The following is a 27842-nucleotide window of genomic DNA, read 5'->3' as shown; positions in this document are numbered from 1 at the left end:
CATGCAGCACAGCCTGATGACTCCCAGTTTTTGTATCGAGCTGATGGGTGTGTGAGAGAGGCCTATGCTCATGAAGCTACGCGTCCCGCCTATTAACAAGGTTCTGTCCAGGTAGGTGGCCGCTCAGTTACGGTCTGGGCTGTCTTGACAGTGTTGTAATTAGGGTCCACTGCCTGGAAGCAGTGACTAATGTATACTGCTAATATCCATACAGATTGTAATGTATTTTGGTAAGCATTATTGATTGTTGTAATTACTACCAGCAATATTCAGACCTATATGTATTTGACATTTGCAAAAGCAGTCATATTTATGGTACTGACTTCACCAACATTCCAACAGCTCTGCATACAAATATTATGACCAGGATACTATCCCAGAAGCAAAACATGCCCTCCAGCACGTCCACAATGCCTGAGGTCCATCCAATTTTCCTCCTCACACTAGCAACAAGCCTACTCCCCAAACCCGAAGGTCTCCCTTGTCATCAGCTACTATGCTCCCAGAGTGCAAACACCTGCCTCTGCTAAGCAACAACTCCTAATTATTGCCCATAACCATCCTACATTCAATACACTTTTCACTTTCTTCACCGCCCCTCCACAGTTCCTGTCGCATTACCACCAGACTGCTTACTAATGAATGTCAATGTAACGACTCAATTTTAGAGACTTTACTGAACTCATACAGATACAATTGTTATGTATATCAACTGAAATGGAGAGTGAAAATTTGTACTAAGGCCGGAAATCAAACTTGGTCTCCTGTATACAAGGCAGGTGCGTTAGCCACTAAGTCACCTTGGCAGTTGTGTGAACTGCTGAGCCAAAGTGGCTCACACACCTGCCTAGTAAGCAGGAGACTCGATTCTTGACCTTGGTACAAATTTTCACCCACTACTTCAGTCTATATACATAAAAAAAACAATGTGAATGTGAAGGCCTCGTACTGCAACATCCTTCATGCCCAAGACCTTGGCACCATGAAACATTATCTTTCCCAACATCTTCCTGATACCAAACCCCCCTCCCACTGCTTACCTAGTCCTCCAAGCCAATCACATTCTAATCCACAATTATTGCACTTTTGAAGGCCAAACCTATAGTACTGCTGTGGGTACTCACATGGCACAGTCTTATGCCAACTTATTTATGGGCCTTCTGGAATAATCCTTCTCATCTAGGGAATCCTTGTCCAGTTCAGATTCCATAACCTCAACACCAAATCCCAAATATGTTTCACCTGGTCCTTCCGAACTCAGCAAGCCACCATTCTGGATGGCAATCTCCACCTCTCAGATGGCTCCCTACATACATCTGTTCATATCAAGTGCACTAACCACCAACAGTACCTCCACACTGATAGCTGTCACCTGTGCCATGTGAAAAAGTCCCTTCCTTATAGCTTCACCACCTGTTCATGCTGCATCTGAGTGGAAAGCAGGAGTTGTCGATAATACAGGTAACCTTACCAGAGCCTTTATCCATCCATGAACAGATCTATCATGCAATCTCCTCTGACACCAGTAAACCTGTTAACCAGCCAACGACTAACATGCCTCTGATCACCTAGTATCACCCTGGCCTTGAAAAGCTCAGCCACATCCATCACCAGGGCGTCAACTCCCACTTGTTATTATGCAAAATGAGGGATATCCTTCCCAAAATCTTACTCTCATCACCAAATGTAGTGTTCCACTGCTCACCCAACAATCCTGCACACCATGGGTCATTCCCTTGTGATTCGAACAGGTGAAAGACCTCACCCATATACTCACCTACCACATCCTATCACAGTCCCGTCAGAGATGTTTACTACTCAATAAAAGAAGGGGCTATGTGTGAAAGCAAACATGTTATATAACAACAGCTATGCTGCAATTACCATAAAGCTTTCTCAGTGGGCATGACAAGTAATCAACTACCTTCTCAAATGAATGGCTACCACCAAACTGTGGCAAACGTGACCATCCAGTTGCCGAATATTCTGCACACCACAAATGACTTCACCAGCTGCTTCACTACATGGACCATTTCTATACTCCCTTCCAGTACGAGTTTCTCTGAACTACACAGGTGAGAATTCTCTCTCCAGAATATCATACACTCTCACAATCCACCTTTCCCCATCCATATCACGTACTGCCTTCTTCCCCCTATGTGAGCAAGCACGCACTCCCTCCCCTCTTTTCATCTTGCTCCCCACCCACTGGGCCCTTTAGTGGCAGATCTGCCTTTCTTGCAGCACCTCCTCCAACCTTCATCAGCCCAAGTTGAATGGTTGGCTTTTCTTTATTTTACATTTTATTCCATCCAGAAATTTACACTAGTGTTAAATAAAGGTGCAGATAATGTGAAGCATTCTTGCAGATCATGTGCTTCCCTTTCTAGCAGAAAAGTGTATCCTGATGAACATGTGTTTCAAAGGGACAATGCAATATGTCACACAATGGTTACATGCAGGTGACAAACATTCCAGTAAATTCACGAGCATTGCTTAACCCCCTTCCCCCCCAACAATCTTAATTTGACCAAGCATTTATGGAAATCTGTCAATATCAACATATGCTCAATGAGCGCAGAACAAAGTTCACAAAAACAACTGTAGGCAACATTCTAAGATTTGTGGACTAATCTCACTCCATAAGATTTCCAACACCTCAGAGTTGCTGCCTCAATGTGTTACTGCAATTTTGAGGGCTTGAGAAGGAGCAACTCGCTATCATCACATTCCTCATCATCATCATCATAATTTTTGGCCACTCGGTGTAAATAAAACATTAAGGTGTTGTCTGGTGACTAACAGCTACATGGGATAAATGTCTGAATCAGATATTGTGATCTGACTGTTTGCCTTAATTCTCACAGCCACAGGCACCATACAGACTGGTCTTTTTCAATAGTCTTCATATTTACAGCATTGGAAGGTCAGAGCCAGAAGCACATTTTCTAAAGCAGTGCAATACATTGCTCACAAAAACTCGACACATTTCCTTTGAAGCTTTCTGAGTGCTTCAGAGCAGAAATATTTTGAGTATTTTGTCAGAGCCACAAGTAGTGAAGTGTGTAGTGCACTATTCTTACAGTGCATAATTCTTATACTTGTAAAGTCGCTCGTTTGATTCTTACTGGTGTACTTTTTTTTTCAATTATATAAAACAAAATTTGTTAATTAACAAATACAGAATCTCAATTAAGTAACATTTTTATTTTTAAATGCTAATAACTAATGTAACTACTAATTACTAATAAGATGCGAGATCAAATAAAATCTGCCTGATCTGACAAAATTCGATAATTGTGTGACAATTGGCAAAAATTTCATGAGCATATAGGTAGAGTGGTGGTTGAAGGCTGCTACAGAAGTTTGTACTCTCAAAACCTGACACTTCTTGACAGCACAAAACAATGTTGTCTTTGCTGCCACAATTGCTGGGTGGAGGTGAGATGATGGTCTGGCAGGAAATTAGGGTTTGTTGTTTAGGGATATCTTTAGTTGCTTCCTCCACGAACCCATTCCACCCAGGAGTACCTGGCAGCTGAGTGACTGTGGCATACTACTATAGCATGTCTGCTGAGGAAGGAATAACAATATCCACTGACATCGATGATGACTGCAAGCAGTCTTGAATAATGTTAATTTTCATGGATCCCAAACCTGTAGCATTATTTTTCTCAAAATGTTTCAATTTTACGTGGCTAAACTGGCCAGTCACCTCTGCTGTATTTTTACTAATTGTGGGACAGGGTCCTGCGGAAATGTGTCACACTGGTGTGGTACATTGGATTCCCTAATTATATGGAAAATCTTTTTTCCATCAAAAGTTCAGGTGTTTTAGTCAGCTTTGTTGGAGAAATTGAAATGAATGAATGATCACATTCCACTTCCTTTGACAACATTGCTGAAACATTGAAACATACTGTTTCTGTATAGGAGGCACTGTATCCTCCACCAGACATCACATCAACTAGCTTCAGGGAGTCATCATTCTTGTAGACGGGTGCGGCCAGGCCACCAACTTGCAATGGTGACAAAGAGGTGTGTGTGACAGCTGCCAACAAGCTGTGTGCTACAGCCATACTTTTGGTTTTCCATTTATTCAAGTTTCCTCATGTATTTATCACTAATCGATTAATTAAATCTGGGAAAGTATCAGGGATGATTTACTATCTTCCTAACTGTACTTGCAATTATTTTAAGCAAAGTCTGTAATTGTATGGTAAGACAATATATTAAAGAATTAATTGCAGATATTCACATTTGCTTGAAAGAGAGAGATTGTGAATCAGTCGGCAGGCTCTGCGTAGTGCTATATGGACCAGGTATCTGAGCGCTTAGCTTGTTGCGAAAGCTATAACTCGTTGCAGAGGCTATAATCAAGCATAGACTCCATAAAAAAGACTTTGCCAGTACGCCAAGTATTGCTTGTCACGGCATACAATAAAGACAATGATTTTTCTCAATAATTAACAACTCATTAATCATCTATTAGAATTGAATACTCTACTATATCATGTCTTTACTAAAATACACTCTGAGTGATACTTCTCTACAGAGTTAATAAATCACAATAGACAAGGAGTAAATGCATAGTGCATATCAAAGCTACTTGTAGTAACATATGAGGCACTACCCAAGATATTTGAGCATTTCACAGTAGTGGTGAAACCAGCGGCAGTGCGACATTCTACTGCTAGATAGTTCAAGGTTCATGTCTTGGCTACTGCAGTGAAAAGTTGCACCGTCCTTGGTGCCTGCAGTTGTTAGTTTTAGTGGTGCATGTCAGGATGTGTCTCAGTGCTGCTGGAAACTGTGAAATGAAGGAGCAACAGATTTGCATCAAACTCTGTTTAAAGATGAAGAAAACTGCAGCCAAAACCCACCACATTCTGACACAGGCATTTGATGAGGGTGCACCGAGTCAAGCAAGAAAATTTGAGTGACTGAAGTATTTCAAGGAAGGTCGAGAATGTGTGGAAGATGACAAACATTCTGATTGACCATCAACATGCACAACACTGGAAATTATCACTTAAGTGTGTGACGTTATTCAAACAGACTGAAGGTAGACAATTCATGATGTTTGTAAGAGACTTGGGCTTTCATATAGTACATGTCAACAAATTGTAGTTGGTGTAAAACTGCACCGAAGTTTTTTCCTCACCTTCTCAACATCGACCAATGAAACCTCAGGATTCAGATGTGCATTGAACTGCAACAAAGAGTTCAAAAGTGTCCAAAATTCTTAACCAGAGTAATAATAGGTGATGAATCTTGGCTCTAGAGATACGACCTTGAAACAAAGCAGCAATCATCACAATGGAAAACATCATCTCCAAGGCCTATCAAGGATTGATAAGTTTGCAGCAGCATGAAGTCAATTTCATTTTTCTCAACATCCAAGAAATAGTGCACAAGGAGTTTGTTCCACCTGGTCAGACTGTCAATGGGCAGTTCTGCTGCGAGGTTTTGAAGCGACTGAGGGGAAATGGTTGGCACAAATTGCCAGAGTTGTGAAAAATGAAAGACTGGTTGGTGCACTACGACAATGCAACCGCACACGCCTCACTCGTTGTAAAGGAGTTCCTGGCCAAAAACCAACATGGCAAAACTCCTCCATCCTAACTACTCACCAGACCTAGCTCATGCGACTACTACCTGTTCCCAAAGATGAAAATCCATGTTTTGACTCTATTAAAGACATTCATGTGGAATTGCAACAGTTCTTGAACACTCATCACCCTATGGACTTTCAGCAGCACTTCCAAAAATGGAAGCAATGCTGGGTTGATTACATTCATGCCTGAGGTGACTTTGAAGATGACAGAGGACTTTAGGATGTAAGTATAATTTTCCTATTTTTACAATGAAAATCTCTGATGTTTTGGGTAGCACCTCGTATAGTCTTAGGTCCACACGGTAGTGTTTAAAACTACATTTAATTAAAGAGTGTAGTCACTTCTCACACTCAGGACCAACATCTTATCAGTTCATAAATCTTTTACTACAATGAGGACCTCATTCACTGTAAGAAACTGCTTTGACGAGGACTACTATGTTGCACTGTAAACCTGCAGTTGATCTTCAGGAAGTATGTCTGCAGCTGTTTCAACTACATGTCAGCACACTTCTGGAGATGGCCTTTTTGACTGACAATAACCATCTGAAAGTATCTTTTGCAATGTTTTTGAAGTAAATAACAGTGGATTTCTTCACAGGTAAGCAATCACTGTATCTTCCATGTTTCTTCAACAATTTAGAATCCGCAGTCGTGACATCAGGATGGTTTTCACTGTCAGGTATATTAACTACTGAAGTGAAAACTGACATTTTAATTGAGGTAGTTGAAAGTTTGCTGCATAGCACCCGTTTCAGTGGCAGATGGACCTAGTTTCTTTTTTCTACTTGCTTTGGACTGCCATGCGGGACCTTCATGCATTTGATGTGGAACTGGGCATCTGCTCCACCCATGTCAGAAACTGGTCCAATTCGATGTATTATTGAGCACCCTAGTTCATTTTTTATTTCTCAAAAAGGTTCAGCAGTCTCTCTCAGCCAAAGCTTATGTGAACGATACACTAGGTACCATCAATTAATTGGCTGGGAGCTTGTTTTCTTGAGCCAGAAATTCTTGTGTAACAGCTGACCCATACAAAAAACAATTGGTTTTGAAATAAACATCCAGCTGAGCAGATCAAGTTTCTTTTCTGCTGCAACCAGTCACCACCTCTTAGCCTCCACAGCACAAATTTTTTGCTGAAGTAGGTTTTTCAACATGGTTCACTAACCTTTACAACTCTCTTGCCATCCAAAAGAGCAGCCATCCCACCCTTGCATCTTTGGTTCCCGTTCGTTAGTTGCCCGTTTCGTTGCAAAGCACACCTAATACATAGCAGGTCATTGTGCGAAAACTATGTCTACATGGTCACAACAGCCGGAGGCAGTGACTACATGTGTGCAAGTTGTGTTTGTGAGGTTTCCTATCTCTGAAGAAGGAATTTGCCCAAAAGCTTAAGCGTTTCACAGTCTTTTTGTTGTGTTTGCATGGTTCAACACCATCCATACATAATAGTAGTACTCTATCTTTTTCATAATGTTATTTCATCTTGGGCTTTCCATTGTTCGATTTCACCACTGATAGTGGAAGTTATTACAGAGGATCATTCTCTTTATAGCAGTTTGGTGCATTATACCATACCAGATTCACAATGGTCTGCAATTTGATATTCAACTTATAACGTATCAGTAGACATGCGGCAGCACATACTGCTTAACATATTCCACAATGCTGCGCATAAAAATGGAATACTTTCAGGGCACATACCTTGGGTTCTATCAATGATGGTAAGGTGGGGTCAAGTGTTTTGTATAGCACTTGGGCTACAACCCATTTGTATAGCCGACAGAGGGACTGTCCCATTGTCACTATCCTATAGTACAAAGTCAAAGTATTGATAATATACACATCCTCCTGCTTAGGCAATTTGCTTCTTTTTGCATCTGATGTGGTCTACAGTGGGCCTTAGGATACTTGTGGAGGCATCATTGGTTTACGAGCCTTTCCTTAGAAAACCTACAAGCTGCCAATTCCAAGACAGGTGAGCACCCTAGTTTCCACGATATAGTCCGGAGATCCCGATCTCTAACGACCTTGAAAATTTTACTAATTTCTTTATCTATTTCCAAGATATATATGTTAAAGTTACACTACTCGTACACACAAAATCCAGTGCGAGGCGGAAATGATGTTTATAAAATAACATAGTATCAAGAAATTTGATATAAACTGCCTGCATTATCATCAGATGGGTTCTGGGAACCTGATGTAGTACTAAAGGTCATAAAAAATATTTGTGCACCTAAGAACTGGCTTCAGGTGTAAGTTAGTTCTGTGTTTTTTCAATTTCACGTACGTAAACTATCAATACTTTACTTACCCATAAAGTTCTTTTCATGTAAGTGACTTGCCTTGCTGCAGCAGGGAAAATAAGGGAACTAGTGGAAAAATGCTATCTGAGCACAAAAAAAGACAAATATGCTCCAGTTTAAAAGACTGACTGAAAATTGGGACACCAGCTGCCTCATTCTAATGTCCTTGGCTCCTTTAAAAACTTTCCCAAAAATTTTGGCATGTAAATATATTTTGACTTTTTTATGAGAGGAGACACAAAAGTAATAAATACTGGAAGATAGTAGACAGTGGTTATGGTACAAAAAGAACGAAGAACAATGACAGTGTGAGAAAATGAGGACACAGTGGCAGTGGTACATAGCTGACAGTGACAGGAAAGTGGGGTGTGGAGAGGAATAAAAAGGAGAAAGTGGAAGTGAGTGAGGGCCAGTGATAATGAGAGTATGACAATGAGAGAGAGAGAGAGAGAGAGAGAGAGAGAGAGAGAGAGAGAGAGAGAGCGCAGCAGCAGCTGTGGGAAGGAATAAATGAGATAGTTACAGTAAGAGAGTAAAAAGCAAGATAGTGACAGTGAGACAAGACAGTAGTAATAGTAGTAGGATGGAATAAAGGAGCCTGTGGCTGTGAGAGAGGAGACAGTGACAAAGAGATAATGACCTTGAACTGGGCTGAATGAGAATTGACAAGTGGGAGTGGATGCATATGAGCAACTTCCATTGACACACTAGTGGGTGTGAGCAGTTTACAGTAATAGGAGTGCAAGGCAAGTTGCACATTGAAAGGAGCACAAATGTTTGTGCATACCAAAATTTTTGGGAATTTTTTCAAGGGTGCTGAGGAAGCAGAATGAGGCAGCTGGTACCAAACTTTCATTCAGAGTCTTATGTAAACAGGAACATACATTCTTTGTACTCTGATCGGAGCATTTTTCTGCTGGTAAAAGAGCATGTCTCATTTAGTTGCATTATACAGTGTGTCCCAGTTCTGTTAGGACTGTGGCTATGAAAAATAGAAGTCACAGATTATGCTCACAAAATCATGTATTTACTGAAAAGTCCCCCCTGAATCAATACACAGCTGAAACCTCTTTCAGTGTTCTGAAATAGTTACTGTAGTCCCTTTCTTGCAGTTGCATTCAGTACCATAGTACAATTTTCTTACATGTTCTTAATTGCAACATAACTGTTCTTTCATTGCCAGCTTCACAGTGATATATATTGATAAAATTCTCTTGTAGATTGGCTATATCTGTAAGTAAAACGAAAGTAATGGAAGTATATTAACATGAGCAACAACAGTGCTAAACAATAAGATAATAGGTAAGTCAATTCGTTAAAACAGCTCAGAACAGATGTCACTCACCATATAGCAGAGACGCTGAGTTGCAGAAAGTTAGCTTTCAGCCAAAAAGGCCTTTGTCAAAATTACACACTCTCTCTCTCTCTCTCTCTCTCTCTCTCTCTCTCTGGCTGCTGGAGCCAGCTGCCAGAGACTGGGATCATGTATCTGTGAGAGTTGCATTTACGTGTGTGTGTGTGTGTGTGATGTTTTGCAAAAGCCTTGTTGGCTACAAGCTAACTTTCCGACAGTCTTTTTGTTGTGCCTTTCTGTGACTCAGCTACTCCACTATATGGTGAGTAGCATTATATTGCTACATTCCATCCTGGATTTTCCATTGTTTAATCAGGACAGATGGCAATACACAAAACTAATTCAAAAATAAACATACATTACAAATGAAACTTCCTGGCAGATTAAAACTGTGTGCCCAACCGAGACTCGAACTCGGGACCTTTGCCTTTCGCGGGCAAGTGCTCTACCAACTGAGCTACCGAAGCACGACTCACGCCCGGTACTCACAGCTTTACTTCTGCCAGTACCTCATCTCCTACCTTCCAAACTTTACAGAAGCTCTCCTGCGAACCTTGCAGAACTAGCACTCCTGAAAGAAAGGATATTGCGGAGACATGGCTTAGCCACAGCCTGGGGGATGTTTCCAGAATGAGATTTTCACTCTGCAGCGGAGTGTGCGCTGATATGAAACTTCCTGGCAGATTAAAACTGTGTGCCCAACCGAGACTCGAACTCGGGACCTTTGCAAAGGTCCCGAGTTCGAGCCTCGGTTGGGCACACAGTTTTAATCTGCCAGGAAGTTTCATATCAGCGCACACTCCGCTGCAGAGTGAAAATCTCATTCTGGATACATTACAAATGATTGTATAAGGAGATACCTTGGTAGAACTACAAGGAAAGAAAGAACAGATTGGATAATATAATGGCTAGGCCTGCTCTCATGTACAGCAGTGGAGGTCCCTTTTTGGATTAACATTAAGAGACAGATAGCAAAGTGAAGACATGACAGCAAGTAGACTTGAAAACAGCACCTGCCACGGCAGGCATGTTACGTTTTAACCAAACTGGATGGCAGTACACGGGATAACCAATTAAGAGGAGGAGGAAACAGTTCTGTTAAATGCCTCTGGTTTCAGAAGTGGGCTACACACACTCCCTTGAAATACAGAAGAAGAACTACTGGCACCACCATGAAGCTTAATACTTTTAATAGAGAAAGACAAAAAAGTCCGAATGGCACAAACAATGCTTAACTCTCAAAGCTGTGAAATAACCTCTAAAAACCACACCACCAAAAATGTTGCTGGAACAAAAGACGCTGTCCTTTGTGTACGTTAAAGTACACAATGATATCTGAAAATTATGCTGCTCCTTCTCGTTGAAGATTAGCGTACGCTAAAAACAGACATCGTCAAAAGAATGATTAGACAGACACATTTAGAATCACATCTGACTATTAGTAACTCTTCATTTTTAGTACAGAGTTTACTACCAGAAAAGTAAAAAAGGTAACTATTTAGAAAATAATAATATTTATTCACACAACTCTGGGCTTTATTCAACATAGTTTGTCTTCAATGCCATCACTGTGGCACAGGACATGACTAACAGTTTTTGGCATTAATGTCTTACAATTATAAAAGACAGACTAGTAATTAAATAAATAACACTTGAGAATTTGCAGTTTCCTACAACAATAAATAAATATTACTAAACTGTTCATTTACAATTCAAACTCTTTACAAACTATCAACAGTATAGTTGATTAACAAGTGGGTTTTATTGTCTTGGTTAACATTTTCTAATGTGAAGCTTCAATTTTGCGACAGATTTCATTAGTAAATTCCGAGCACTTTGCTGGACCGCCCAAATCCCCTGTGCGGTACTTTTCTTCTTTGATAGTATCAAAGCAAGCTTGCTCTATTCGTGCTGCATAGTCATTGAGTTCCATGTAGCGTAACATCATAACAGCAGAAAGCAGGAGTGCAGTAGGATTGGCTTTGTCTTGTCCTGCTATGTCTGGAGCAGTACCGTGCACCTACAAGACAAACATTTCATAAATATCTGAATTCTACAAACAACTTGTGAAAACAATGCACATAATTTTCAAATAAATTTATGAGTGAAGTTCTCTTTCAAACACTGTCCATTCAATGAAAAATACAGGAAAAAGTTGATATCACTTTTCGAAAGACATGGTCACAAATCCTTGTGAAATTTTAGAAAACTATGAATGTGGTGATCAGAAATTGTCAGTAAACGCTCACAGATGGAACGGGTGACTGGAAGAAAATGGCACACAGCACAAGCATTGAGATTAATATGAAGGGAAAGGTTAAACCAATGTAATTTAATCACACCTATGAATATCATCATCATCATCATCATCATCATCATCATCATCAGCAGCAGCAGCAGCAGCAGCAGAAGAAGAAGAAGTGGTGATGGTCAGTAATTTTCATATCATAAGGAGGAGATAAATTACTACTTAAAATTCAATAACATAGATTCATCAGTAAGTGTTGGATTTGACTTCCAGTACCAAATACATTAAGATATTCTTCCCACAGACAACTCCATGAAGATTGTATACCCACTTAAATGGATAATGTCCACATACTGATGTATGGCTGACCTCAATTCAACATGGTTATCTACTGCAGAAATGCCATGTTACCTAAAAGCAAATATTTGATTCTAAAGAAAATTACTACCAAGATCCTCTCATATACTCCCTCTTTTCCTAATAAAGTCTATTCTTTTAGGCAAGATATTTCCCTCCGGCTTCTTAACGGGTTAATTTGTACCCAGTACTTCAAGCAGTACATATGAACATGACAGAGAGCCAAACTCTCACTGTTCACTGCCAAGGTCATATCATCATAGGCAGGTGACCCTATCTGATAATTACACTTATGGAAAAATCTGAAAAGTATAGACTGCCACTCGTCACACAGAGGAGGCGCTGAGTGACTGATGGGCACATTGAAAAGAAGAAGTGTGGGGCAAGGAATGGGAGAGAGAGTGGGTAAGGGTGGGGCTGGAAATGGGGGAGATTTTAGTGATGATGATGATGTTTGGTTTGTGGGGCGCTCAACTGCGTGGTTATCAGCGCCCGTACAATTTCCCAACCTTTGCTCAGTCCAATTTCGCCACTTTCCTGGATGATGATGAAATGATGAGGACAACACAAACACCCAGTCATCTCGAGGGGGAGATTTTAGTGATGCCTGTGGTAACGTGCAGGGGTGTGGTGATGATGATGATGTTTGGTTTGTGGGGCGCTCAACTGCGTGGTTATCAGCGCCCGTACAATTACCCAATCTTTGCTCAGTCCAATTTCGCCACTTTCCTGGATGATGATGAAATGATGAGGACAACACAAACACCCAGTCATCTCGAGGCAGGTGAAAATCCCTGACCCCACCGGGAATCGAACCCGGGACCCCGTGCTCGGGAAGCGAGAACGCTACCACGAGACCACGAGCGGCGGACACGGGGGTGTGGTGGGAACAGGCTTTGGGCTTCATGCAGCATCAATAGGCTGTGCTGGGGAATGTGAAGAGCAGCAAAGGCGAGAGGAGAATACAGAGGAGGGGAAAGGACTACACACACTTGCTGGTGGGACGAACAGCTTGTGTAAGGGTGGAGTCGGATTGTAACACGGAAAGGATACAGAGTAGAGCAGGATAGGTGGACTAAAGGGACTAGCAAAGAATGAGGCTCAGGGGAAGGGGGGTAGGGGTGGGAGAATCCAGGTTGTGAAGCAGTCTACGTCAAGTAATGATGTTTGATGGATAGATGGATGGATGGATTAATGGAGTTAAAGGAACCAAATTACGAGGTCTTTGGTCCTTTAATCTTTCCGATTCATTTTTTGAACTATGTCCAATATTTCCCGCTTCTGCTATAACATTTCCATTACTGTGCTTTCCGTTCACATCATTGTTGCAATTCGCTAGGTGCAGGGCAGCACTTAGCACATAGACCTGCATTCACATGTTTCTAGTAGGATAATGGCTGGTAAAAAAACCTGTTAAGTTGTCATGATACTGCCATGTGGCTTCTTGAAGGCACTGAAGACATAGGGGAATTTGTTGATGAAAGTGACCAGTGACCTAGAAGATACTTCTACTGTGTGCAGTGAATCAAAATCTACTGATGAACCGAGAACCTGTAGCAGATACATGTAAAGTTTATTGCAATAATGATGGTGATCTCATTAGGTTTTCTTTTTCTGTCACTCAATAGGGTTTCACCATTTCTCATAGTATCTGACCAAAATCTAAACTTGAATATTTACAATTCCTCTTCACTGACGGTTTTATTAGTGAAACTGTGAATGCTGCGAATATTTATTCTAAGGAACAGATACAGATAGTTACTCCACTTTCAAAACACTTAATGCGACACTTGTGGAGGGATGTTTAATTAGAAGATTTGAAGGCTTTTTTATGATGTAAAATGGAACATGGCCTTGAATTTGAAGGCAGAATTAGTTAATTTTACAGAAGACTGGCAAGAACAACTCCATTTTTCAAGCATGTTTTTCTCATCTCTATTCTTTTCTCAAATATTTTGGATATTGCATTCAGTTCCACTTGTCACAGCTCAGAGACGTCAATGTACGAGAGAGAGCGAGGTGAAGGACATTGGTGAATATATTTACAGTGAATGCAAAGAACTTTATGTACAAAAATGAAATGTGAGTCTGGACGAGAGCACAGTAGGATTCAAAGGAAGAATTCAAGTCAAGTGCTACACTCTAAAAAAACAAACCTTAAAAGTGAGGTTTACGAGTTTTCTGTCTCTGTCATTCAGAAAATGTGTGTGTTTTTTCTCGCATCCCATTTTATAAAAAGACAACTACAGAGACTCTCACGGATAAAAATGTAAAAGCAAAGCATCCGATTTGGTGTCATCCACTAGCACCAGAGTTAGCATGTCAGCAAGTTTAAGGTTTCACTGTAGGGCGGCCAAATCGGGGAAGTCCAGTAGGAAATGGCCCTCGGAGAGACGGGCACCACACTGACAGTGGGTTGGATCCTCACATTGGAGGATGTGGCCTTGGGTCAGCCAAGAGTGGCCAATGAGAAGCCAACAGAGAACAGCTGATTCACTGCAAGATGCATGAAGTGAAGACTGCCACACAGTCAGAGTCTCCTTTATGGTTTGCAGTTTATTTCGAGCAACCTGGGCACAACAATCCATGTTTCAGGCCTCCAACAATTGTCTGTGTAGAGTCAACCAATGGTCCAATTCCAGTACCCTAATTCCAAAGTTGGCATCCTGGTAGCGAACTTTGCCAACGGATCAGCGTATTTTTTCCCCAAGATCCCAATGTGATAAGGAGTCCATACAAAGACAACCAAACAAGCATCTGGAATGGTGAAGGTCATCCAAGAGATAGTGGGTCATTAAAACCAATGGGTGTCTAGGGGGTCTTGGATAGCACTGGTCGGCAGTCTGAAGAGTACTGAAGAAGTCAATGCCAATTAAGAATGACTCACCAGTGCAAAAATGAAGGTGGCTGAGGGATTGAGCAACACCAGCCAATTCTGCAGTGAATATACTGCATCTGTCTGGCAGGGAGTGTAGTTCACTGCATCTTGCATGTGTGTAGAGAAAACCAGTTCGTCCATCAACAGAGCCTTCAGTGCATACCACTTTTGAGCCCAGGAATGCATCATGGACATTCAGGCATAGGCTGCACAAAAACCCGTAAGGTTTACTAGTCTTTCAGTCTAAAGGTGAGGTCGAGGCCAATCCGGCGATGGGGTAAACACCGTAGGGGTCATCTGTCTGCATACTGCGATCATACCTTCAGACCATGACTACTGTTGTTGGAGGCAGATCTCCCTACAAGTAAAAAAGGATGTGGTAGTTTGGATGCTCAGGAGACCAGTGAATGTGTACTGCACAGATGAGAAATAGTTATCACCTGATCTGTAGGGGAGGGACACCAGCCTCCGCAAGTGTAGACTGTTCTAAGAGCTGGTCTGAAAGATACCTACCAGCCACAAAAGTGTAGAGGGGACTGTACCCCAGCTGGTGTTATTGTGACAGCAAAGAGAATGACCAGCAGGTTTGCTTAAGTTGGAGAAGATAGGGAAGCCATGTCATGTGGGTGTCAAACACCAACCCCAGGAAACGATAAGGCTCCACTAGAATGAGCATATGGTCGTCTAGGTAGAGTTCTCGTTAGGGATGGGCAGTACAACAGTGACAGAGGTGCATGACATGTCTAGGCAGCAGAAAACCAGAAGCAATGGGTGAGAGCCTGGGACTGCTCCTTTTATATGGCATCCTGCAGTCAGTGTTCAGCAACACACACACACACACACACACACACACACACACACACACACACACACTAGAAAAAGCAAAACTAGTCAGCATTCAGGGAGACCGTACAGCTGCAGCTAGATCACTGATAGTCACAAGAGGCACATTCAATACAAAGCCCTGTGGGTACCCATTCTGTTGTATATTATCGGCATTACTGTGGGAAGCACCAACTCAAATCCAGAAAGTACAAGGACAAGAAGTTGCAGACAAAAATCAATAATTGGCCCCAGAGACCCCACTCACATGATGCCCGTCTACCCACTGTTTGATAACACAAAATGCATGCTAATAATCCTCTGATGCAGAAGCTGGAGCATAGTGAAAAGCAAAATGTTTGGCAACCATTTCCAGATCAATGTAAATGTAACCATTTACAGAGGTACCCGGTACAAGTGGAGGGTACTGTAGAGGCTTTGAGTCTGCCTCGAAACCTGCAATGGAATGGTATGTGGTCCAATAGCAGCAATATATCACTCCCAGCATTCTTGTTTCTGTCATTTTATATGTGATGGGACCAGGCATGGAGCTGTTTAAAGGCAATAGTCGAAAGCTAACTCCAGGAGGTAGCAGAAAAGAGGGACATGCCCAATACTGGCAGTCAAAGGAGTCATCGGAAAAGGAGGCACAGAATGGGTGGCAAGGCATGTGTATCTGCCGAGAAGAGCATCAAGCCTCTATGACAGTGGTAATTCATCAGCTTCAGCATACAGACTCTCAACCAGGCTAGTGTAAAGGCGCCAGTGACCAAACAGATTCTACGATGGTGGATTGTATTTAGACGGCATAAAATGGACGGACGTGCTGATGCGTAAATGAAACACCCCTCATCTTGTTTCAAACAGACGGGAGGTTGGTACAAACGAAGGAGAGTGGTCCGATATGCTACCCAGGAGGTACCATTGAGGATACGAAGGAGACTGAGGGACTGGGTGCACCGGGAAGCCAGGTAAGGCACATGGGAGAATCAAAGTGCTCAATCAAGCATGAGCCCCAGGAATTTTGTAGTTTCAGCTAACAGAAGAGCAACAAGCCCAAGCTGTAAAGATGGAGGAAGAAACCAAATGTGCTGCCAGAAATTCATACAAGGGGTTTTGTCACTGGAAAATTAAGCCACTGTCGATGATCCACAAGTAAAGACAATCGAAAAGTTGCTGGAGACACTGCTCAAGAAGACAAGTCTGTGGGGAACTGCAATAGATAGTAAAATTGTCAGTGAAAAGGGAGTGGGAGATGCCCGGCAGGAGACAGACCATAACAGGGTTAATGGCTATAACAAAGAGGACAACACTCAGGATGGAGCCCTGAGATACCCCGTTTTCCTGGATAAAGGTGTCAGACATGAAAGAACCCACCTTACCATGAAAACTCTGTCTTAAAAATTCCTGAAGGAAACAGGGTAGGCGACATCGGACCTGTAGAAGGTATGGAGAATACTAGTCCTCCAGCATGTGTTGCAGACTTTTGCCAAATCAAGAAACACATCCACAGTCCGGTATTAAAAAAAAAGTTCATGACATGGGTTGATGAGATGATCAGCCACACTGTGCAGTGGTTGGTAAATTGCGAGACTGGAGCCAGCATACCAGCCGGGCACGTATCATAAATTCCATCACCTTGCAAACACAGCTGGTGAGAGAAATGGGACGGTAGTTAGAAGGAAGGTATTTGCCCTCACCAGGCTTAGATTTGGGTGACAGTGGCTTCACACCAGTGTCTGGGAGACAAGTCATCTGCCCCGATGTGATTGTACATATGAAGGAGAAAGTGCTTGCCTGCAAGACAAAGATGTTGCAACATCTGAATGAGGTGGAAGATAGGGATGAAGTGAGCACATGATCTAGCTCCCTCGTAGTAAAGGCAGCATTGTAGCATTCAATATTCTGAAAGGAGAAGGGTATTACCTGAGCTGCCTCCAGTCATTTACTATGGAGGAAGGTAGGGCGATAGCGGGTCGAGCTCGAAATCTCCGCAAACTAGGGGCCTAAGTTGTTGGAGATAGCAATGGGGTCCACAATGACATCATCTGCTATGGTCAAGGCTGGAAACTGGAGGATGGACCTTGGTCCCAGAGAGCCATCGAAGGTTGGCCCACACAACAGGAGTGGAACTGTCAAAAGAACTAATAAATTAAATCCAGCTAGCTTCTTTGCTATCCTAAAGAATGCAAAAACACTGTGCACACAACTGTTTATACCAAATCTAGTTCGTCATTGTAGGACGACGGTTAAACCTGCGGAGAGCAGTTCTCCACACACGAACTGCGTAGTGGCACGCTTCAGTCCACCAAGGGAGGGGGGGGGGGGGGGGGTGAGGGAGTTGCCCAATAAGATGGAGGAAAGTCTGCTCTGGTGACACTGAATGACAAAGGGAGGTAAATGTTGCAAAGAGAAAAGGGGAAGTGAGGAAGGATAATGCAGACTGCAACAGCTTGCAGCCAGTTATGCAGGGAGATGGTTTAACTATGAACGTGATCCAACTATTAATGTAAACCGAGACGAGCAATGTGACTCCTCCATGAGAACAGAATGGCATCCCGGGGAGAGGGGCGGGGGCGAGTGGGGCAGAAGCAAAGAGGAGGTCAAAGGAGGCAGTATCTCACATGCCTGCAATTGCATTAATACCTTTCTGAATAAAAAACAGATTAACGTAAGCAAAGGACTGACCATCTTCAGTACGGGATACCACGAAAAATCATGGTGCAGCTGGGAGTTTCTTGGAATCTTTAGCCTCATTCTGTTTACATTTAGTAGATGTAGTCTGATATGGTGATTGCATGCGTGTCCAGCCCTGCTCCCTCCAATTAGGGGGTGGGGGGCTGATTGTTCACACCTCAGGTCACACTTTCTGAGCTTCCGAGAGACGGACCAATTGACAAATTGGGAAGGTAACTACTCTGTCAATCACTCCTCTCTAGGCCTGGTCCGTACCTGGGATATGTGCGAACCTTAACTGACGAAAAGAGTCTGGGGATTACTTGTTACCCAGTCATGTTACATGTCAGGGGAGTGGGCTGGTCATCGGGAGTGCACAGGGAGGAAAAAGGGAAAGAGGAACCTCAAATGCCGAAGTGGAGGAAGGTTAGGCGAAAGAGAGAAGAGGAGGAAGAGGATAGATTTGCAGCATGGAAAGGGAAAATGTGCTGCAAGGCTGGAGCTCCATGGTAGCCAAGCCCCAACTCACCAAAGAATGGTGAGCCCCCTGAGGAGACCCCACTAAGGGTTGTAGGCATTCAAGTCACCCTGTACTTAGAAAGATGGGGGTAGTTGAGAAAATAGTGCAGACAATGCATTCTGGGACACTTCACTTCAGAGATGTCTTGACAAGAACAGCCTCCAAATAACAATTCAGTGGCATGTGTTTGCTGTAGAGTCCAGAACATATGTGCAAACACCGCCCAGTGCTCTTTGATAGTCAGTGCAATTTTTAAAATAGCCCAGACAGCTGCAGTGGATAGGAGTCTGCACTGCTGGGAAACAAGTTTCCCGGAGGGCAATGCAAGAAACAGGGGAAATGCATAAAAGATGCCACAGCTCAGTCAAGTGGGAAAAAAACACTACAGTTCCTCTGGAGGATTGTGCTATTAGTATCCTTCTGGGGTGTGAAGGGACCAAGAAAGCAGGCCATGCCTCAGGGCCACCTGCTGTCAATAATTTTGAAGATACACCCATCAAACATTTTCACCAAATAAAGGTGCGTTGGGAGGTCAAGGACAATAGGGGCCACCAGGAACATTGCTTGGATACAGCAGACATCTGGCAGCATGGAGACTACCAGAATCTACCTCTTTTTGGAGTACTACTATTTGTTTTTAGACAATTTAGACTTCTGTGAGGGCTTATCTGCCTGAGATTCTGGGACAGTGGTGGAACACTAAGTCCTATGACCCGCAAACTGCTGCACCTTCAGCCATTGGCTGGCATCCTATTGCTGGCCAGCAGAGTCCTGGCAACAGAGTGATCTGAGGGACCCCTTCCTGGTAAGGTGTGCTGGAGGATGGAGCTGCTTCTCTGGCTGAGTGTTTGGGACTGACATCCCCAGTGAATAGGGAATCAACATTTACAAAGAGGAGTGGGGAAAACAGTAGGAGGAGGACACACACCACCAAGGGATCTGCTCGAACAAGCAGCGCTGAGGGCCCAACACAGAAGAGACAGTGGGCGATGGCATTAAAGATGATGACATTGTCATAGCAGTAGCATATGTAATCATCACAAGTGTATGATGCAGGCGGTTGTATTCCTTCTTGGCCTCTTGATATATGAGGTGTTGAAGGGTCTTGTATTCCTGGATTTCTTTTCTCATCTGAAAATGATGCAGTCTGGTGAACAGGGGTAATGGTGCTCCCTGTAGCTGACACAGATGGGGGAGGGCACAAGGAATGTTGGTGTGCAACCAACTGCCACAATCCCTACAGATGGGGTTGGCATTGCAACATGAAGAGGTGTCCAAATCACATGTGTTTGTGGCAAAGCATGGGAGGAGGAATATACGGCTTGACATCACAGTGACGCACCATCACCTTGGCCGCCTCAGGCACAGGACATCTCCAAGACAAAGATGAAACCTCCAGTATCCATTCTGCTATCTATCTGGACATGACAGACAAAATGCTCACATCATAGCTCCACGTTAGCATGCAACTTGTCCTCAGTCTGTAAAAGGAGGTCTCTGTGGCAAATGATACCCTGTGCCATATTCATGACTTCCGGGGGGGGTTATAATGACAAACGTCACCCAGTTTGTCAGAGGTGAGCGGCCCCCATGACTGAACAAGTGAGGCCGTTATAATCAGAACAGAGATACTTTTCATTTTCGAAATCACTGCCACTTCTCCAAACCTGTCCTCGAGGTATTCAACGAAGAATGATGGTTTTGTAGTAAAAACAATCTCCATCTGTCCTACAACAAACCAAGTACTGTGAGGAGTATTTTTTTTCCTTTCCTGTGAGTATTATGTTTCTCCCATTACTTAGCCAGGGAAGGGGACTTTTGGGGTAGTATCTCACCACATTGTAATCTCCTCATCATAATACATCAGCTTTAGAAGAGACTGGGGCTATGCGGCCACCAGCAGAAGAAAATTTTAATTCGCTTCACTGCAAATCTTCCACATGGTATTACCCACTCTGAACAGGGGCTCCCTCCATAGGTGCCACCCAGTCACAACAATGGTTACCTGGCCCACACCCCAGCCATGTGGGTACATGCTCCTTGGCTTCCCTGGTGAGTTTCCACCTGAGGCACGAACAGTGCAATCACAGTGTGGTCACGGCATACAGGTACTCAACAACCAGACTTACTTCCCCACCCCACCCACAACGACAGAATGGCTACTGTGCTAGGTTTTGGGTATAGCACCGTTGCAAGGAAGAAGGGTGCAAAGAAAGAAACATACAAAATGTGGAATGTACACCCTGCTGAGTGACCTTCCCTGCATGATCTACACTTCTGTATAATTTAGAAAAGTAGCAAGTCAAACCCAACAAAAGCTGTAGAAGGCCAGAAGGTCAAAAAACAAGTGCCCAGAACACAAATCAGATACAAGCACAATCGGCATCAAGAAGACCATCCAAAGAAAAGGCAGAGAGGGGAAAAAAATAGGAGAAAGATAGATTTGTAGCACAGAAAGGGCTGGGGTCCCACAGTGGCCAAGCATGTACTCACAAAAAAGATGCGAGCTCCATGGAGGGCACACGGGCAGCACAGTCAGCAGCTGGGTGATCCAGCTGTCTCTCTGTCACTATTCGGCAGTGGTCATTCTTCTGTACAGATAGCTTGTCAGTTGTCATGCCCTCACAGAACATGGCTCAGTGGCTGCAGCGTAGTTGGTAGGTCACATGGCTGGCTGCTTTCACAGGCCTTTTGATGATTATGGTGAGACTGTAGTAGGCGGTGTTGGGAGGATATATGGGACAAATCTGCACCTACGTCTACTGCTGGGACAATGGGCAAGGAGCAGGCATGGAGTAGGGGCAGACAAGGATAATCCATATTCTATCATTTTTCAGCAGTGTGAACATTATATTATTAATTCTTATACTGATATTTCAGCTGACAACTTTTCAGCCATTCTCACGGCAAGTCACTTGCAAGATTTTAAAAGTACTTTACACTGTTGAGTAAACATGCATATGTCAGAGATAACACTGTTGGTAACAATCACGTCAGTCATAGATAAAACTTAATGCCTTATCCTTGCTTTGTTTCACTCTTAGACACACAGTTTGGAAAGGCAATCGAAAGCATGAGGGTAGAGGTGAAAAGGATGTGGTGGTGGTGGTGGTGGTGGTGGTGGGGATATTTCTCATTCCAGGGCATAATGAGAGTCTACACCCTGGTAGAGAATATGTTGCTGCTATAGTTCTGGATGGCACTGAGTCACAAATGGCATTCCTTTCTGGCTGGACAGTGGATATATGGGGGCTGGTAGGTGACCGGGAAGGACAGGTGTGAGAGATCTGTTTCTGGACTAAGTATAGAGCATAATCTTGGGTGTGAAGGCCAGTTAGCCTCTTAGCCATATTTGGAGGACTGCTCATCACTATAGGTGTGACAACTATGAGTGGTTAGGCTGTACAGAAAGAAATCCACGGTGCAGATTGTGTGGCAGCTATCGAAGTGGAGGTTTTATTGGTGGTAAGTTTGATGTGGACAAAAGTATTGATACAGACATTCTTGAAGAGGAGGTTGACATCAAAGAAGGTGGGTTGATGAAGACGACATGTAATGAATGGTGGATATACTGTTCAAGGTCTGGAGGTTTGTGGATAAGGTATCCTCATACTCAGTCCAGATCATGAAGATGTCATCAACGAATCTTAACCAGGTGTGGGGTTTGGAATTCTGGGTGGTTAAGTATGGATTTCTCTTGACAGCCCATGAACAGATTGGCACAGGATGGTGTCATGCTTCCTATTCACTTCATCTGGCCCTCCTCAGCCCAACAAGCCCTCTTCCTTGATGTCAAGCTCCATCTCAAAGGTGGCTGTATCAGTACCTCCATTCATATCAAAAATACTAACCAACAACAATACCTTCTATCAACCCACTGCCATTCATTCCACATCACAAAGTATCTTCCATACAGCCTAGCAATATATTGTGGTCCCATCTGTAGTGACGAGTAGTCATCCTCCACATATGCCAAGAGTGTCACTGAGGACTTTACATAATTACTTCTCCCACATTGCCCAGAAATGGATTTCTAGTCACCTACACTCACTCACTGAACCACTCCAGTCAGAAAGTAGTATCCCCTCATGTCTGACAATCACATTCTCTGCCAGGGTTCCTATTACTTCTTGTTGTGCCCTGCAGTGAGTAATATTCTCCCACCACTCTCTTCACCCCTCCCATTGTGGTATTCCACCACCCATCCAAACTACACACTATCCTGGCTTGTCCCTATTCCTATTTTTTCACAGCACTGTCTTATTTTGTTATTAAAATTTTAAATGTGAGGTACATATTTTACAGTAAATCTCAGATGGGACCTTCACAAAATTATATGGAGGATACAGTCATTGTGTCTTGAAATATGGGAAAGAAAAGAATAATTCTTTTTTGCGATATTGATTTTAATCGAGTAGTATCAGGTTTAATCCCCACAGTTCTAGGAGGCTTATCTGTCAATTCTTTCAACTCTGGCAATATCTGTTAATGTTAGAAATGCAGAATCATGGTTCAGAGTCGATGTCACAGTGTAGGTTCCCACAACAGGCTGGATTAAGTCTGTTCAAAGACAAGATGAAGGCAACAGCATGCAACCTCCAACTGGGGCGTGCCTCACAAAACACTGTGGCGTTCAAGCCAAAATATTTAAAATCATTTGAGAAAGACTGCACATCGGCTGGCTTGTGTGACTTGCTTTTTATGCAGTCAACCTAGCCCGACAGGTTCTACACCAAGTAGGCATGGTGTTATCGTCACCTGATAGTGCGCTCAGCTCATGCTGGCAACAAGGCTTTCCTTCTTTCTGTATCAAACTAATTTTAAAAGTACTATAGTCGTCATGAGAGCATTACAGAAATACTCAATGAGCTCCAGTGGTAGATGCAAGAAAAGAGGCGATGTGCATCATGGAGTGGTTTACTGTTGACATTTTGAGGTAGTACATTTCGGGAGGACTCAGAAAACTCCCATATATGTCTCAGGAAATGACCATGAGAAAATATGAGGAATTAGATACATAGGTTTACCAATAATCATTCTTTTCATATGCCATTAGCGAACAGAACAGGGAAGAGGGTATCAAAAAGTGGTACCAGAAATACCCTTCACCACACACTATCAGCTGCCTTGCAGAGTATAAGATGAAGATGATGATGTGAATTTTTACATATTTAATTTTCCTGCAAGCTATACTTGTTGAATCTGAACTGATGACAAATCATTTTATGTCGAATTAGGAATATGACAGATATATAAACTCACCGATTCAAAAAGAGCACCGTTCAGGCCAATATTTCCACTTGGTGTAAGGCCAAGTCCACCGACCAAACCTGCACACATATCTGACAAGATGTCACCATACAGATTGGGCATCACCAGAACATCATATTTATTGGGATCCTGAACCATTGTCAGGCATACCGTGTCCAAATATTTCTCTTCAAATTTTACTTCAGGGTGATTTTCAGCTGCTTCACGGCAACAACGCAGGAAAAGACCATCTGACATTCGCCTGCAACACAATACTGACAGCTAAGCTTTAATACTTTAATTAGAAACCTTACATGATAAAAATGTATAACAGCTAGCAAGAACAGTAGTTATCAAATACATTACAATCTAAAATCTACTCTTGACATAGCACTTGAATGGCAATTTGTTTTGACTGATTATGGTGTATTCAAAGGGAATTTATAAAGTAAGAATTTTTTCATTAAGCAATTATAAAATTTTATATTTGCGAGTAAATGGTGGAACACTCATTTGAAAAGTAAGGATTTTCTGACACACCCGAGAGAGAGAGAGAGAGAGAGAGAGAGAGAGAGAGAGAGAGAGAGAGAGGGGGGGGGGGGGGGGCAGGATGGGAGGGAGGAGCAGCTCGAGTTTTGACACTGCCGGCTAACCATACAACAGAAATATGAAGGTCATTTGAGACTTACAAATTAAATGGAATGATGTTTTAGGAAGCTATTTGAACATCACATTTTGTTGGCCTGAAAACTTTGTGTGTTAAGCAAAAATAGAGGAGCTGTAATAATTAGCAGGTTCTGCACCTTCTATATAAAATAAATTGCCTTTACTTTCTGATACTTGATAATATGTTACATACACCAAGTTAGCAATTTTTGTGACTCAGCTTGTTAGCATCAGCCTAATAAATTAATTTGTAACAGTTATGTACAGAGCAAAATGCCTCGGACCTTTGGAGGTGACGGAGTCCCACCTCTAACTGACAAACCAGGGACTCCTAAGATACGACTTGGCAAACAAATGGTAATGAGATGGGTAACTATTAATATCAATGGGGGCCACTCTGGGAAGAAGGTAGAGCTGACAGAGGCTGCAAGTAAGATGGGGCTGGACGTTTTAGCTGTTAGTGACATTCGGGTAAGGGGTGAGAAAGAAGAGGGAGTGGGAGAATACAAGGTCTACCTGTCAGGAGTCAAAGCAGGAATAGCACAATGGGGTGTAGGGCTTTACATCAGGAAAGAAATGGAACCCAGCGTAGTTGCGATAAGGTATGTAAACGAACGACTGATGTGGATAGATTTGACAGTGTCTAGCAAGAAAATTAGGATTGTGTCAGTATATTCACATTGTGAAGGGACAGATCAAGATAAGATGGATAGTTTCTATGAGGCACTCAGTGATGTAGTTGTTAAGAGTAAAGGACAAGGACAGTGTTCTGCTCATGGGTGATTTTAACGCCAGGATTGGAAATCGAACAGAAGGGTATGAAAAGGTTATGGGTAAATTTGGAGAGGATATGGAGGCCAACAGGAACGGGAAACAACTCTTGGATTTCTGTACCAGTATGGGCTTAGTAATCACAAACTCCTTTTTTAAACATAAGAACATCCACCGGTATACTTGGGAAGGCAGGGGAACCAGATCTGTCATTGACTATATAATAACAGATCAGAAATTCAGGAAGGCTGTGAGGGACACACGTGTATTCAGGGGATTCTTTGATGACACTGATTATTATTTAATCTGCAGTGAAATTGGGATTGTGAGGCCGAAAGTGCAGGAGGTCAGGTCCATATGTAGGAGGATAAGAGTGGAGAAACTTCAGGATAAGGAAATCAGGCACAAGTACATAGCAGCGATCTCAGAAAGGTAGTTAGTTGAATGTAGTCAATTACAGTCATTGGAAAAGGAATGGACAAGGTACAGGGACACAGTATTAGAAGTGGCTAAAGAATGTCTTGGAACAGTAGTGTGTAAAAGTAGGATGAAGCAAACAGCTTGGTGGAATGATACAGTCAAGGCAGCCTGTAAAAGGAAAAAGAAGGCGTATCAAAAATGGCTACATACCAGAATCCAGGTAGACAGAGAAAGTTATGTTGAAGAAAGAAACAAAGCCAAACAGATAATTGCAGCATCCAAGAAGAAATCGTGGGAAGACTTTGGAAACAGGTTGGAGAATATGGGTCAAGCTGCTGGAAAACCATTCTGGAGTGTAATTAGCAGTCTTCGAAAGGGAGGTAAGAAGGAAATGACAAGTATTTTGGACAGGTCAGGAAAACCGCTGGTGAATCCTGTGGATGCCTTGGGCAGATGGAGGGAATATTTTGAAGAGTTGCTCAATGTAGGTGAAAATGCGATCAGTAATGTTTCAGATTTCGAGGTAGAATGGGATAGGAATGATGATGGAAATAGGATGACATTTGAGGAAGTGGAAAAAATGGTCAATAGATTGCAGTGCAATAAAGCGGCTGGGGTGGATGAAATTAAGTCGGAACTCATCAAATACAGTGGAATGTCAGGTCTTAAATGGCTACACAGGATAATTGAAATGGCCTGGGAGTTGGGACAGGTTCCATCAGACTGGACAAAAGCAGTAATCACACCAATCTTTAAACATGGAAACAGAAAAGATTGTAACAACTACAGAGGTATCTCTTTAATCAGCGTTGTGGGTAAAATCTTCTCAGGTATTGTTGAAAGGAAAGTACGAGTATTAGTTGAGGACCAATTGGATGAAAATCAGTGTGGGTTTAGGCCTCTTAGAGGTTGTCACGACCAGATCTTTAGCTTACGGCAAATAATGGAGAAGTGTTATGAGTGGAACAGGGAATTGTATCTATGCTTTATAGATCTAGAAAAGGCATATGACCGGGTTCCTAGGAGGAAGTTATTGTCTGTTCTACAAGATTATGGAATAGGAGGCAAACTTTTGCAAGCAATTAAAGGTCTTTACATGGATAGTCAGGCAGCAGTTAGAGTTGACGGTAAATTGAGTTCATGGTTCAGAGTAGTTTCAGGGGTAAGACAAGGCTGCAACCTGTCTCCACTGTTGTTCATATTATTTATGGATCATATGTTGAAAACAATAGACTGGCTGGGTGAGATTAAGATATGTGAACACAAAATAAGCAGTCTTGCATATGCAGATGACTTAGTTGTGATGGCAGATTTGATTGAAAGTTTGCAAAGTAATATTTCAGAGCTAGATCAGAAATGTAAGGACTATGGTATGAAGATTAGCATCTCCAAAACGAAAGTAATGTCAGTGGGAAAGAAATATAAACGGATTGAGTGCCAAATAGGAGGAACAAAGTTAGAACAGGTGGACAGTTTCAAGTACTTAGGATGCATATTCTCACAGGATGGCAACATAGTGAAAGAACTGGAAGCGAGATGTAGCAAAGCTAATGCAGTGAGCGCTCAGCTACGATCTACTGTCTTCTGCAAGAAGGAAGTCAGTACCAAGACTAAGTTATCTGTGCACCGTTCAATCTTTCGACCAACTTTGTTGTATGGGAGCGAAAGCTGGGTGGATTCAGGTTACCTTATCAACAAGGTTGAGGTTACGGATATGAAAGTAGCTAGGATGATTCCAGGTACTAGTAGATGGGAACAATGGCAGGAGGGTGTCCACAATGAGGAAATCAAAGAAAAACTGGGAATGAACTCTATAGATGTAGCAGTCAGGACGAACAGGCTTAGATGGTGGGGTCATGTTACACGCATGGGAGAAGCAAGGTTACTCAAGAGACTCATGGATTCAGCAGTAGAGGGTAGGAGGAGTTGGAGCAGACCGAGGAGAAGGTAC

General features: G+C 42.6%; 1 protein-coding gene across 1 annotated transcript in view; it reads right to left on the bottom strand.

Moving 5' to 3' along the window:
• Positions 1-10778: 10778 nt before the first annotated feature.
• The window catches only part of LOC126094965 (probable isocitrate dehydrogenase [NAD] subunit alpha, mitochondrial), a 59557-nt gene continuing 42493 nt past the window's right edge, over positions 10779-27842 (bottom strand). Inside the window, exons 5-6 of the mRNA XM_049909619.1 lie at positions 24047-24296; positions 10779-11303 (exon numbers count right to left, since the gene is read on the bottom strand). Of these exons, the coding sequence (XP_049765576.1) occupies positions 11067-11303; positions 24047-24296 (487 nt within the window). The 3' untranslated portion in view covers positions 10779-11066. The remainder of the gene's footprint in view (positions 11304-24046; positions 24297-27842) is intronic.

This window comes from Schistocerca cancellata, chromosome 8 (assembly GCF_023864275.1).
Source record: "Schistocerca cancellata isolate TAMUIC-IGC-003103 chromosome 8, iqSchCanc2.1, whole genome shotgun sequence".
Lineage (NCBI taxonomy): Eukaryota > Metazoa > Arthropoda > Insecta > Orthoptera > Acrididae > Schistocerca > Schistocerca cancellata.
Note: the sequence above shows the minus strand (reverse complement) of the source record. Positions and strands in the feature narration are given on the sequence as shown.